The sequence below is a fragment of the Oreochromis aureus genome, linkage group 18, assembly GCF_013358895.1.
Source record: "Oreochromis aureus strain Israel breed Guangdong linkage group 18, ZZ_aureus, whole genome shotgun sequence".
NCBI lineage: Eukaryota > Metazoa > Chordata > Actinopteri > Cichliformes > Cichlidae > Oreochromis > Oreochromis aureus.
Genome location: NC_052959.1, coordinates 25,090,884 through 25,105,664, shown reverse-complemented (window position 1 = coordinate 25,105,664; position 14,781 = coordinate 25,090,884). Strand labels below are relative to the sequence as shown.

The window sequence follows — 14,781 nt, the reverse complement described above, 5'->3', positions numbered from 1 at the left end:
ACATGCAGTTTAAGAGTGACACAATTAAGGAAGGGCACAGCATTCAACATGTTTTCATCAAGTTTTAATAGTGTCAGCCAGCAAAAATCAGAATAGATCTTACTCATATGCAAAAACTTAGAGTACAGCATTTTGTTGACTCCCTAATCAGCCAACACATTTAAGCAACACTATGCCCATACACAAAAATAATGCCTTTAATGAATCAGATTGCTCATTATGATGCTGATTACATTACTACAATGTGCTTTCTGCAGCTGTACAGTTTTAGTGAAGACCGATCTGGATTTGCGTGCACATATCATGAGCAGCTTTGCATTTACATGCACTTACATGTGATGTTCAACTAGGATTTTAATGTTCGGAGCATGCATTCTTAAAAAGTCTGCCTGCCACGTTTCAAAAAAAAAAAAAAAAACGATAATAATAATCTATTGACATCATGTTAAATCACTCCCTTCTGTTATAAATAACCAAGTGCTGAGTCTTGACCAACATACTATTAGTACTGGTACATTCAAATACAAACCAGACATCTGTGTGAGCATGCCAATTTGTACTTCTACAGAACAGTGCAAAACACAAAATTCATTCCTGAGACTAGTCAGCAATTAGTCCCTTCATAGCCCAAGTGTCACATTTTGCTTTCCTTGTCATTTAGTGAATAATACAACAGGAAATAAAAAATATGTGATATATCTACAGCAAGATGTATTGTGATTCATCAGTATCGGCAACACAAGACACATGGACATAGAATATGTGCTCATTTGGTCAAAGAAGAAAAAAAAAAAAAAAAACCAATATGGCATTCAGTGGAATTTCTTTTAGCTGCACATATTTTAAATGCTTGGTTCTGAAAACCTGAAACATGAGTACTACAGTGCTAATAGAAATTTAAGAGCTTTTTATACAGATTTGTACAACATGACGACCCTTTTCAGTTCATTCCCTCTGTCAAAGGCTGTCACGCAGGAGTAAAGATGAGGTCCTTTGCTTGGATGCTTTTGAAACAAAAAGTCAAGTGCAAAATAAAAGGCTTTCCATTTCTTAAACGTTTTCGATGTTGTTGTGGTGTATTGTCAAGTGCTTGATTAAACGGAGCGAGTCTCCACCTCGATCTTCTCCTCTGATTGCGACGACTCTACTTCCTGGTGGCTGATGTTCGGTCGAACCGTCAGCAGCGGACCACCACCGTAGATGGAGTGGAGGAAGTTCCACGTTTCCTCAGAGATCTGTCCTGAATCTGCTCCTGTAGGGTCGGTGCAATCACAAACGTATACATCGTAAACGTCAGCAACGGGAAAAACAGCTCTACAGTCCACAGCATCTCTGCAAGACTTGTTTGATGCTTTTTAAAAATCCATAATAAAATATTCAGACATACATTTCCTACTAAAGCAGAAGAAACAGAATTACAACTTAAAAACCTTGCTTGTACCTTGTTTGAGTGTTAAATGGCCGTTCTTGTTTACTGTTATCTTTGAATTGTCGATAGGTCCCGGTGGGTCTTGAAAAAGACGAAGAAAAGGAAATTAGTTGTGAAATTACATACATCAGTAACCGAGTTATATTCTCATATCCTAACTGTATCAAAGAGCAATGATGTTAAAATGTCAAATGCTTTTGTCACACTACAAAAAAGCAATATCTGCTCCCCATTCGCTACAGAGAGAAGACAAATATTAGAGGAGCAGAAGTCAAGAGAAAGAAAAAAAAAAAAGACAATTTACAGGCGTGCCAGATGCAAGCTGTTATAAATAGATGTGACAATACAAAGTAGGGGAAGCAAAAAGAAAAAAATATGAGGACAAGTGGAACACCAATGAAATGCATTTTGACGCTTCATTTTGCTGGAGCAGGATAGAAACCCGACTCGGGGGACTAAAGCGAATTCTTTGAAGAAAAATCAAAAGAAGGAACGGGGACTCCACAGTTTCTTTTGAAAATGAGCTGTTTGTAATAACCTGAGAATTTTGATTTTCTATAGGAAAAAAAAAAGAAAAAAAAATCTATTTGCCTTTTTTCCCCCCATACGTCGATGAAAATGTATAGACTGACAGTTTGTTCCAGAAACTCGGTCTCTCCATGATAAATCGCATGGAAAACATTTAACCTTTTTAATCAGACATTTAAACAGGACTAGGGGGTGGGGTGGGGGAAATGGAAAGGCAAGACCTCTGTCCAATTACCATTGTCTTTTCCTTTGACAAAGCCCTCCCACTCACGAAACCACTGCATGCTGATGCAGTATATGACCACTGGAGACTCCTCCTCCTGGAACGCCTTGTTCAGCTACAGAGGGAGCAGAAGGACCCAGAGAGAGGGAGAGAGGAAGAGAGGAAGTGGGGGTGGAGTGAGAGGTAGAGACAAGAGGGAGGATGCAAAGGGGTGGGGAGGGGAAAGAGGAGGGGTAAGTGGGATGGGATAGGGGACAAAAAAAGGAAAAAAGTAAGGATGAAAGGATTGAGAGGAAATGGAAAACCAAATCAATTCTCTCTGCTAGTTACTCCAATTAGAAGACAATCTTAAAACCACACTGCACCAGTTCTGTCTCTCTTGGAAAAAGAAAAAAAATGACACATTCCTTGTTCTTCCTTTTTAGCTCAGTCTTACACACACACAGTTATCTCTCTTCTGAGCAGCTATTGTGTGAGTGGGCACACCGAGCAGGCAATAACAGCTGCATCTGTCCCAATGCATTAATGATAAGGCTTTCATCCGGCTTGCACCTCTCATCTCCTGCCGGGGCGAACAGCATCAACACATGCAGCCTATCAACTGGCTAAATAGACTGAAGAAAAGGGGCCTATACACACCTGTGAGTCCTGGCTGCACTGACACACCATGTATTCACACACACACCAATTTTTAACTATCTAAATAAAGCCGCTGCTTGGACGGCTTTTCAGGTGAGGTGAGGAGTGGGTGGGTGCTTACCCTGACAAACATGTCCAGCTCTTGCTTACGCCTTTTCTCCAGCTTTTCTATCTCAGTCTGGCACGTGTGGCAGACATACAGGTGGTTGACAGCCGGTCCCCCTCCGTACCTGCGGGAAACAGTACATACAAGCTCACACGTTACTTCAGCCAAAGGAATCGCTGGATCTGAAGATGCTTAAAGCCTCCAGCCAGTCTGAAAGCGGCCGTGTCGACCGCGTGTACCTGCTGTAAAGGTGATCCCACACGTTCTGTGGCAGCATCACTACCAGGTCATCGATGAATGTGGCTTTGTTGGGCGGCACACCTGATGAAACGCAATGAAACAGCAGTCAGATGCTCGCAGTGTAACATTTTATTTTACATGAAATGCAACAGCTCGCATGGTTACAGATCAGTGGTGAGCTAAACAGGGCAAGAAGCTCAACTATGCACAACTCTGTCAAATTCGCTGCTCAAACTGTGCTACCCCTATCATTAGATATTCTTCAGTTTCTCCTTTTTTCAGACCCCCAGAGCCTGTTATTAAAACTCCTTCCCAAACTGCATGTCTAAACTCCCCGCAGGGTGCGAGACTATGAAAAAGATGATTTTTTAGATCTCCACAGAAAGTTGTTTGTTTCGCTCCAATTTTTGGCTTTTTCTTGAAAAACACTTCAGATGTATTTATTACAGCTTGTGAAAACCCACTGTTTAATGTCAATTATAGCTCCAGATGGAGCTTTGATTTACTGTATTAATTAGGGACTAAAAGAGTTTTTGAGTTTAAGAGTCTAAAAATCAGGATACGGTGGCAACTCATTCCTAAATTTCCAGATTTGTAAAATCACCTCTCCCTTTTGATCCAACTATTAAAAACCAAATAGGCTGAATAAGCCTGTAAGGAGCTTTATTATTTATTACACTTACAGGTTATAGGGTCTCATTTCCTTCTCCTTTAAGCTAGGTTACACAAATAATTTATACAGCAAAGCTGACCTGGGTTAATTAAATGTTTGTTGACTTTTAGTAAGTCCTTTTAAAACAACAAGATCAAGAAGGAAGTGGGAGTAGGAAGAAATAACAACCCTTCCATGTCGCTGCAATAAAGCTCTTTGAATTCATTTGTCAGCTTAAGTTCATCTTGACATGTGAGAAAGATATGAGCAGCAGTTTCCCCTAGACTGAAAATCTACACTGCTGCTCCCCCAACCCTCTTGAATATTTCATTGGGCCTTGTCTTATTGATTTATAATAGACAAAATTTAATTAAGAACCTCTAATCTTAAAAGGCAAACAACAAGGGCTTGCAGTAGGACCCTGCAGATACTGAAGAATGTGGGGGGAAAAAGTGAACATGCAGAAAAGCACTGAAATTTTGATGCAACGTGAAAGCCAAGATAAGATAATGAACCAAATAATGAAAAGTGACGTGTGAACCCTAAATAAATCTAAAATGATCTTAATTACTCAGTGTACCAAGTAATTAAATTCTTTAAATTCACTTCTTTAATCTAAGATACTTTGACTTAAATGAACAATTCAAAGAAAAATTAGTGTGTTTTTTAATGTCTGCACCAGCACCATTTTACAGCTGTTTATTTCAAAAAGTCCTCCTGGGAAAACATGCAGCCAGAGCTTCTTGAGGGAGGCTTAGTGTGTTTTTCATGGCACACTTGAACAGGAAAGTGAAAATAAGCTGTGATGTTTTTGGCTTTGCACACAAAATAAAACAACTGGCTGCACTGCCACAAAGCAATCATGGTTTCACTGCACTGATATTATCTCTGCTTATGTACCTGACTAGCCAGTTATTATGTGCTTAGGTGCTGGTGACTACCAAGCAGGAGGGAGAAAGCTGTAGGTGCTTATTTACAGTGTGTAAACACATTCTCTGTTCTGCACAAATTATTTTTCAGTTACGTCACTTCCATTCGCATGAACTCTTTTAGGACTTTTTTCCTTTCTCTGCTAAAAACAGAATGAAGGATCATCTTCACAAAGAGAAGAAACCCCTCCCCCCTCTTCTGAAGTTGGAAATGCCTTTGTCAGAATCAGAAATCCAGAGCGAGAACAAAAGCCAAAGCTGTGTCAAAGTCAAAGCGAAAAGTCTTGCACAAAGCAGACACAGGGCGAGGAAAAGGACAATTTGACCTCCGAGTGGCTTCAGCAGGAGAACTGACATTTTCATACGCACCTCCATGCAAACACAGGAAGTCATCATTGGAAATGGGCCCTGGCTCGGCGAACGTCTTGAACTTGTTAAGCCACTGGCGGGAGATGTAGAACTGCAGAAGGCTGGGCTCCATCATGTTGAATAAGCCCGACACCCTCCTACGTTCTTTCACTGCATCCTCATTGCTCTTTCTGGGACAGAAACAGATCAAATATTAATCAGTATTTTAGATGAATAAGCAAAAGTACGATCCAATTTTTAATAGCTGAGCAGCGTAGTGAATTTTATAATGCTACAGAGATAAATGAGAGCTTGTTTTTACATTTGTTCAGGTAGGAGTTATAGAAGTACAGTGTGCTAGGCTTACTTATAAAAGAGCACGTAAGCTTCAGCATTCTGGACACAGGCTTCAGACACCTCAGTCACACTTTGGTCGTCAAATTCATACCACAGATTGTTCACATCATTCCTGCAATAGGCTATGTAGTGGCCATCTGGGAGAAGACAGGGGGATGTGTTAGAGCAGCATTCACAAATCTATCAAGTAAGTGTGAATTTTATTTCCAGGGGAATGAATGCAGGACACTCGTATGTGCCAAATGGTGGCAGCTGCCCTGGTCTCATACAGAAAAGGGAGTGACTGCGCCCACTCACTGCTGGCAGTGCCGTGATGACAGATGACTGACAGCAGGTCGTAGCTGGTGGTCTGGGCGGAGCTGTCTTTGGCCAAGAAAGGCTGCAAGTCCAGGCCCTCGAGGGGGAATGACACATGGGTGCTTATCTTGGTGGAGAACATCAGTTCGTGTCTAAAGCGCTTCAAGTGAATACACAGGATCTAAAGCAGGAGAATAAAAACATTTCTCATTTCAGAAGCTTGGCATTTGAAGAAATTCTGGATAAATATTTGGATTTCTTCATCATATAAATATCTAGAAATGTCAGTTTACCTCTGGCAAACTTTGCATTTTACAAAATTTGACTCCATTTCGTAATCTATGAGGGTGGAGAAAAAAAAGATCAATGAGAGGAGCAGTCATTGCAGGTGCAGTCCATTTAGATCTCATTTTAGTTAATGTGCAATAAATTACTCACTTCTTGCATTTTTCACAACTGTACATATTATCTCCTAAGGGAAAAAATTAAAAACACAAAACAGACAATTATTGAGACATCATTCTTGATGTTTATACTGGCACAACATATTTTTCCACCCACCCGCTTACCCTTTAGCTCATCTCTGGCAAAGAAAGCTGCAAGGCAGTCTTGTAGTGTAACCACTGGACCCCAGAACCAACTAACAGGAGAAACAAACACAGAAGGAGGTGAATTTTACACAAAAACAGAAAGCAGCTACTGACTGCTGCCTGAAGTAAAAATAAATTTTAAAAAAATACAGCATATGGGTTATAGACACACCTCTTGATGTACTCCATGACAAATGCTATCCACCCCTGTGGTGCATAAGCTTCCCCACAGGAGCCAGCTTTTACCAGGGAGGTTTGGTGGGTGGATGAGTGGAGCTTGGCTAGGTCTTCCTTCCCTGGAATGGGCAACGAGATATCCTGGAAGTTCTCCAGGGTCACAGACACCTGACGGCCACAGAAGGTAGAAGCGTAATGTGTTTTTTTGCTTTTTTGTTCGTTTGTGTTGTTTGTTTTTGTTTTTTTACAAGGATTTGTCAGGAGCTGTCACTTTGCAGCATTATCCTTAAGGCAAAAATGTCACTGTGATCACAGATAATCTTTCCTCCCATCATCAGAATGGCATTTTTTTGTACCTACTCCTCTGTTGCTGCTCAACTTCTCAGCATTTTCATTACCATTTCAATCGGCTCTAACAAAAAGACAACCAAAAGCACTAACCCGATCACAGGTGAGGCACTGTACTGAGCTGACAATGGTTCCGTCGAACACGTCTGAGATGATGCTGCGATATTTCTTCTGGCGCTTGTTCTTTGGCGGAGAGAATGTGGTCACTGCTGTGGGAAAGCAGACAGAGGAAGAGAAATTTGAGAATACAGTACAGTATGTCTCACACAAGAGTCAGCAAGGATAGTTTTGGGATACTGTTACCTTGCTAACCTCTTTATATTTACAGTTCTTATTCTGGGTATGACTGCCTCTCATAATGGAGATGAACTCGCTGCCGCTAAACAAAGTTTAATACCTTTCTTGTGTGCCGGGTTCAGACTGGGCCAGCCAGAGGCAGCTTTGGGTGGACTGCTGGACATTTTGGGAATGTGCCCCTCCATGGGGACTGGACTTTGTGGTCTTGTGGTGTTTGACATTTGGATATCTGGAAAGCAATCTGAAGGAGAAAAGACCAAGGTTTAGAGACTCTTAAGGTCATAAATTTAGCCGTGAATATCATAATGTCATCCCGTGAAATATGAGCCACTATATCTCATGTTTTTACCTGACGCTCTGCCTTGAACCTTGATGGCTCCCTGGCTGCTAATAATAGGCGTGGTCTCTGTAGTGGTATCAACATCTTTGTCGATGTCCACTCCAGTGCTTCCACCCGTAATGCCATTAGTCCCGGAGCGATACAGGTCATTAATCATGTTCTTCTCCTTCTGCCACTCCCTATTGGCCTGAATCTCATCTTGCTCGGGAATCAGCATCTCTGCTTCGTTGGTGTCATCTATCAACGCATTCCCACCCTGCACTTCATTTTCGGCCCTCTCGCTGCTACCGCAGGACTCGCATGACTGGAAGTCGTTGTCCGACTGGCTATGGTTGTCCTCCTCGGGACTGTCGTCCATTGCGATGCCGTGGGACTGGTCGCAGGGCTCGGGTAGCTGTTCCTTCAGCTCTTCATGAAGCTGATCCATTAAGCAGCGCAGAAACTCCTGGGAATCCTACAGTGGAGTTAAACACAAAATATTAGCAGAGCAAGATATTTATTCTACTGTCTTGGTTACCTTAGCATGTGGAAAACTCACCATTTATTCCTCCAATATAATACTGAGTTTGACAGGCAAAGTGAAGCACATCTTCCAAATTACATAAAACAACCACTTCACCTCCGTGTTTGTCCCAATTCTGATCACAACATCTGAAACCAAATGCTCATGAATGTGTAATCAAAGTTAATGAACCTCAGACATCCAATCTCCCTCTTCAAGCCAAATGAACTCTCCTCTCACAGGAGCTGGGGAATGTTAACTTCATTCAGAGCGATGTTTAATCCAAGTCTGTGCAGCCCAGCGTGGCGTGACAAATGAATATTCTTCAGCTAAAACCTCTGAACAAACAGTGGCCAGCCAAGAGGAAACAGGCCTCTTTTATCAATTCACCATTCAGGCTTATAAATCCCTTATTTACAGACACCAGCCAAAGACACAAAGTGCTTCAATTTAACTTCTCTGAAAAAACCTTTATGTCTGTAATGCACAAAACTTTGCTTTCAAGTGCCAAATGGAATCAAATCAAGCAATTTACCTTTAGACCAGATGTGTGGCTTTGTGTGTGTGTGTGTGTGTGTGTGTGTGTGTGTGTGTGTGTGTGTGTGTGTGTGTGTGTGTGTGTGTGTGTGTGTGTGTGTGTGTGTGTGTGTGTGTGAGAGAGAGAGAGAGAGAGAGAGAAAGTGAATGTTAGTGACTGAAAAGGCAGAGGATTCAGTTTAGCTGAATGAGTGAGTGCTATGAGCTGGAAAAAATGTGATTTCTGTAAAGGAAGGAGGGAAAGGGAAATAAGAGAGATATAAGATCTGGGGCATCTTAATAATCTGGGGTTAGACTAATAATAACCCCAGCTCAGCACAAAAAACAATAAAATAATCAAAAAGAAAAAGAGATTAATAACAGGCCTATCACATTATTATAAAAGCAAATCATCTTTCATCATATTTCACACAGATATTATTATTTCGTACAACACAGTCCTCAAAGGTTTGCATCATATCACCTGTCGACTTTATGACAAATGAAAGACTCCAATATGCTGTTTGACTCTAGAAAAAGGCTCAATGTGTGACAAGTGTCCCCATGTTTTTTGTTTTGTTTTTTGCAGTAATGAAAACATTGCACATTCATTTCATCATCTGGGATGACCCACCTGCTGAGCGTATCCTCTAAACATGGGGTTTATGGCTTTGATCCCCTGGAACAAGTTGGTTGGGACCACATAGGAAGGTCTGCAATGTGAGAAAACACAGCCTGATTTAAAGAAGTACTTTTTTTTTGTAGGGGTCACATGTAGTGTTGAGTGTGAAATTAGAAACAGCAAAACTGCTCTCATGTGATAGACTGTATATAAAAGATGGACATAATCAGCATGATTTTATCCATTGTTTTGCAAAGTATTTGAAGTTTGAAACATTTTTGCCGTCGCCATCTCAGCTGTGACAACAACAGAGGGCTGGATCCAACTGAATGACTTCGTGTTGGTCCTATGAGTAATTTTGCAGAATATGACTGTTGTAGCAGTGTACTGCCACCAGGGGAAAATAGATAAAAGAAACATTGTTGCTCAAAGTCATATTAAGCAAAGAATTTCTTTGTAATGAAGTGAAAATGAGTCTAAAAACAACAAACTGTCTTTAACAGCCAACACAGTAGTTTCGTTCCATTATTTCTACTGTGTTTCCTGATTAGGTGATTTTTTTCAACCAGTCAGCAATCATCATCAACATCAGGCTGCATGCTGTCATACCAAAATCCAAAAAGAATTGAGCCTAAAGTTTAGAGACACTGCGTGCTGATATGACAGTGACTTGTCAATCACAAGCTAGGTCTGTCTAAAAGTGCTCCAAGCCTTTTTGTCCATTTTGACTTAAATGAGGAGAATAATTTACAATACACATAACATTTTGTATTCATTAAAACTCAAAATTTGTAAGAGACCATAAATTAATGGATCAATTGGGAAGTAAGGTCATTTTTCCACACATTTTAAGTGCTGTAACGAGATTAATGCTGACAGCACTAATTTTTTTATAATCAAACTTTTTTTTTAAATTCATACAAGTTGCCCCCTGCTGGCCACTGGAAATAATGCAGGACTTCCGGGTCTGAAAAGTGAGCTGCATCCATCTTTTATATACATTCTATGCGTCATTTTCTAAACATCTTACTATTCGACTGGGGTGGTAATGAAAGCGACCCCTGAATTCCAACTGTGGCATGGAGGCATGTTAATATTCATTCTTTAGTCATGTAAATAACCTAATACCTGTTCTTGTGCCACAGGTCTGACACCAGCTTCTGGTAGCTTTTGCAGAGAGCGGGCTTCTTGTCTGTCCTCACCAGGCCACCACATTCTAGAAAAAACTGTGTCAGGGGTGGGCTGCAAAAGGAGGGGGACAAAAAAAAAAAAAAGGATGAATATATCACATGCAGGAATAAACAAACCTTTACCAAATACTGTCCTTCAGCAAAACAGTTTGTCATTGGTTGTCATTACTGAAGACTGGAGTGAAGTGTGTAATTTGAAAAAACAAAATGTAACCATCAACTTTGACACAGGCAGAAAAACAGAGCAAAGAACAATACTGCATTATTATAATATGTAGCACTTGTAAAAAGCTTTTTTGATACCTTAGTATTATCATACTACTCAAGGTTAAACGTGTGTTTTCCATTAGACTCTAAGATTAAACAATATTATAAAGAACAGAGATCCAGAGAGGTTTCATTCTGGCACATCTACATAATGTTGCCTTCACTTTATTTTTTATTCATTTCATTTAAATTCATACTTCAGTCATTGAGTGATATCACAAATTCCCAGAGGTTTTGTCTCATGGGAGAAACCGCCTCACACAGCTGAGAGTTGAAGGACATCAGACTGGCTGAAAAGAGAAACAGCTGAGGGGATTTTACTTGACGAATACAGAATGGACGGGAATTTGCACGAAAGAGACAAACTACAGGATGAATAAGGCATGGAGTGTTCCCTTCCCTTGGCAAGAGAAAAGTCCTTAGAACTGCATAATGACCCGAAAGTAACTGAGGAACGCTACGCTCACACAAACAGACATCAAAGCGAAGTTTCAGGAAAAGGTCCCTCCTTCTGCAGCTGCGTGAGTCAGTTCTTCCTATTTTTGGAATGTGATTTAGATTGCAAATTTTGACCCACATCTTTTCTCATTTTTACTTATATCCAGACACAGGATCATCCATTTAATTTAAACATTTACTGGCCCGTGGGTAGATGTTATTAGAAAGAAAGAAGGGGTTTGCTGTGCTCTGTTGTTCCATGAAAAATAAAAGCAATAAGACAGCCTCGAGGTTTGTTGCAGAGCTCTAATTTAAGTGACCACCGCAAATAAGCCAAACATGAGCAGTGAATCACACAGATTGGCACTTCAATAAACAATAAAAGATGAGGCACACTGGAAGAAAAACAGTAAAAGAAAGAGGTAAAAAAAAAAAAAAAAGAAGAAGAAGAAAGAAATGGTGGGAAAGGAGCAAGAAAAACATGAGGAGAAGCAACAGAAGAGTTGTGGGGGGGTAGAAGAGTTGGTGTTCATCTGTAAGAGAAGACCCTACAGGGAACTACAAAAGGCCATTTCTGTCATCTCAAATGGTGCACTGCAGCAATTTTCACTCAGCCGTCACTCTCCCAAATGAGCACAGCCGCGGTTGTTTCTCACAGTCACTAAGAGCCAGTGAGACGGTGAATAAAACAGCAAATGGCTATTGAATAGGTGCGTTAACAGTGTGAGAAATGAGAGGAAAGTCAGACGAAGAAAAAGCTGTCTGCGCAGGAACAGTGGGATAGACAGGTAGACTCAGGGACAGAAGGTGGATAAACAGCGGTCTCACCAGTTGGACAGGGCCTGGAGGGCAGCGTTCATGTAGCAGGTGTTGCCTATATTCTTCAGTCCTGTCAGGCCTGACGGAGACAGAGCACACCGGGGAAATTAAAGCAAGCCTTTCATCAACTCCTCGTAAATTTTAATGGCAGACAGAAAGTGTCTACATTTTCACAAGACCCGTTTCATTTCTGAGATTAATATTTTACAGCAGGGGCAGAAAAAGTGCCTGCCTAGTGTATTTTAGACACAGCTGCTGTGGCCTGTGGTCTCCACCCCATTACACAGCTCATATTAATGGATTTTATCGCTCCTACTACAATTCATTGTCTTATTTCTGTTTGGGGTATAATAACAATGGTCTAAGTTTTAGAACTTCATTTGCCATAACGTTTTGGGGAATGCAAGCGAGAACCTATGTTTCTATTTATTCTGAGTCATGCCTTCATGAGTTTTGTTGCACAGCCACTGCACAAACCACAATAAACAAGGTCCCAGCATGCACTTGTCCCTTTCACCTTGTGAAACCATGGTCACAGGGGATAAAATGTAAAAAAAGGGATGTGCTTCAATATCCAAATGTTGCACCTATAACAGCTGATTTCCTGAGTATAAACACAACAACAACACTTTTGACAAACCCACCAAACAAACCAATGTCCACTGTTACACACCAACATTCAACATGGAAGCTTCTGGGATGACAATTCCTCCCATCCACAGGGCACGAGGCAGTCACTGAATGGTTTAATCAGTATGAAAATTATGTCTGATGGACAGCCACCAGAACTTGACCTAATTAAACACCTCAGAAATATGTGGGTCCAGTGCCTTCATCAAAACACCAAATGAGGGAACATGCTGTGCTGAATTGTGTCCATTCCTGCTGTAGTGGTCCAGAGGTGTGTTTTCCTTTTATAAATATGTCGCCCACATATACGACCAGCCTGTTCTGCAGAGCACATTAGTTTTCAAAGCGTATTCACTCTGCCTCCTAATCATATGATCTGCATGTGTGACAAAAATATCTGTGAAGCAGTGACTTGTGCCAGTGCCCAAGCTGCACCACATGAGGCGCAACATAACATATGTCATTTGGTGGAGCCTGTGTGCAAACATTACTTCCACGATGACTTCGGTGGGACAGAGCTGACAGGAACCCACTGAGCTGCACTGCCACTCATAGTCCTGCTTAGCGGCATTGTGCAGTTTACCACAGTTTTTGGCACTGCACGTCATCCTAATTTACCCTCATCTGCAGATTCACAGCTGCGAGTAAATCATTGTTAGTTGACTTTGTTTGTCTTTTAATATAGGTTTCATATGACTAAGAGGGGGCGCCTAGGCAACACATTAGCTGGCTTTTCGCAGCTCTAATTATTTGAAGACCGTTTGGTGCATCAGAGCCGTTAAAAAGACTCATCTTATCGCAGAAATTTACTTCTCTGTTTAATTACATTCATAACATTCGCTTTGAACTAAACCACCTGCTGATTATCGAGCTCTTGCATTTGAGGTGTTCATCTTTAATTTCGTCAAACTTGGATTAAAGAGGCGATAAAACATAATTAAATTTTTGTCACCTCACTGACTTCAAAAGTATTTGATTTTAATAATTAAAAAGGTGTCTAAGGCAGCAGAGCTTCGACTTTTAATTAGAAGATTTGAATATAAAACTGCTTCACTTACGACCTTTAAGCCGTTTTCACTAATGAACACAGGACACTGTCCGTAGTCTCTGCAGAAAATGTGTTTTCAGACACATGAAAACAGTCAAACGGCACACATGACATCAGCTCGCTCACTGTGCAATCACTGGCCAATTGCCTGCTTCCTTCAACTGAACATTGCACAGACTTTGTACTGGGGAGCTGGCACGTTGAAGCATGTTCAGTGTTTGATCTGAGCGTGCGGGACATGTACCTCTCATATGAACCTTTGTTGGTTAATGTTGTGAGAAACTGATTGCAAGTTTGCAAGTTTGTTGACCTTATACTTCACATTTTTGGAAAGGTCTTGACTGATTGATTTTTTTTTTTTTAATTGTTGTGCCACACATAAAAGCAACAATGTCAGCTCAATCAGGCTACTAGACATCATTAACCTTCACCTAGCAGAGTGTATTTTTATTTTATTTTTTTTTATTTGAAATATATTTATTACCAATAATTTGTCATCTCAAATAACCTCTCAATAGTTTTTAAAGGAATTGGCCCATTGGTGCAACAAGGACACTGGGTAGTTCATGTTATGTACCCTACATAGACACTATATGGACAAAAGTATTGAGCCACACCTGTTAGTCTTTGCATTCAGGGGTTTTTGGTCTGATTGTCACAGATGAATAAAAATCAAGCCCCTAGCCATGCCATGTGGTTAACGCCAAAGCTATGATTAATAAATTAGTAAATCAAATACCAAGTCTGATCTCTTGGCAAAGTATGCCACAAAAAAAACAAAACAGTATAGTTGTTTGTTTCAGTGGACACGAGTTGTGCCGTTTTTTTGTTTGCTTGGTTTTTTAAACTAATGTTTTTCAATAGGAAGAACATTTTGTGTCTACAGCAGGTACAGTATGCCCATGCTTTTGTTCAGGTTTCTGCAAGGATGTATCACTAAGGCAACCAAGAAAACAGAGCTTTGAAACAAGTGGCAGCCTCTGTAATTTACCACAAACCTTTTTCTGCCTTTTCTTAGTGTGGAAATCTAAACATGACGCTTTTATATCCAGACTGGTAATTTTAACGGCTAAACTTGATAATGGTAATTACTAACATATTTTAAATTGGTACCATATCCAAAATAATACCAATGGAGTGTAAAAATCTGTTATGTGGATGACTTGAACACAGATCTCTGGGCCAGATAATCCCAACTACCATTAAAGTCCAACCATCAAATGTGGACTTTTCTTTGGGCTTTCAAGAG

General features: G+C 40.6%; 1 protein-coding gene across 2 annotated transcripts in view; it reads right to left on the bottom strand.

Moving 5' to 3' along the window:
* Nucleotides 1–42: 42 nt before the first annotated feature.
* usp33 (ubiquitin specific peptidase 33) overlaps nucleotides 43–14,781 on the bottom strand; it is a 32,199-nt gene continuing 17,460 nt past the window's right edge. The window contains exons 7-24 of one of the 2 annotated variants that reach the window (XM_031731016.2): nucleotides 11,864–11,933; nucleotides 10,269–10,382; nucleotides 9,153–9,231; nucleotides 7,510–7,954; nucleotides 7,261–7,401; nucleotides 6,957–7,072; nucleotides 6,511–6,683; nucleotides 6,318–6,388; nucleotides 6,187–6,220; nucleotides 6,042–6,087; nucleotides 5,749–5,929; nucleotides 5,462–5,588; nucleotides 5,116–5,285; nucleotides 3,165–3,246; nucleotides 2,941–3,049; nucleotides 2,193–2,295; nucleotides 1,442–1,510; nucleotides 43–1,252 (exon numbers count right to left, since the gene is read on the bottom strand). In XM_031731016.2, the coding sequence (XP_031586876.1) occupies nucleotides 1,095–1,252; nucleotides 1,442–1,510; nucleotides 2,193–2,295; nucleotides 2,941–3,049; nucleotides 3,165–3,246; nucleotides 5,116–5,285; nucleotides 5,462–5,588; nucleotides 5,749–5,929; nucleotides 6,042–6,087; nucleotides 6,187–6,220; nucleotides 6,318–6,388; nucleotides 6,511–6,683; nucleotides 6,957–7,072; nucleotides 7,261–7,401; nucleotides 7,510–7,954; nucleotides 9,153–9,231; nucleotides 10,269–10,382; nucleotides 11,864–11,933 (2,288 nt within the window). In that variant the 3' untranslated portion in view covers nucleotides 43–1,094. The remainder of the gene's footprint in view (nucleotides 1,253–1,441; nucleotides 1,511–2,192; nucleotides 2,296–2,940; nucleotides 3,050–3,164; nucleotides 3,247–5,115; nucleotides 5,286–5,461; nucleotides 5,589–5,748; nucleotides 5,930–6,041; nucleotides 6,088–6,186; nucleotides 6,221–6,317; nucleotides 6,389–6,510; nucleotides 6,684–6,956; nucleotides 7,073–7,260; nucleotides 7,402–7,509; nucleotides 7,955–9,152; nucleotides 9,232–10,268; nucleotides 10,383–11,863; nucleotides 11,934–14,781) is intronic. The other variant, XM_031731017.2, reaches the window with a different exon arrangement.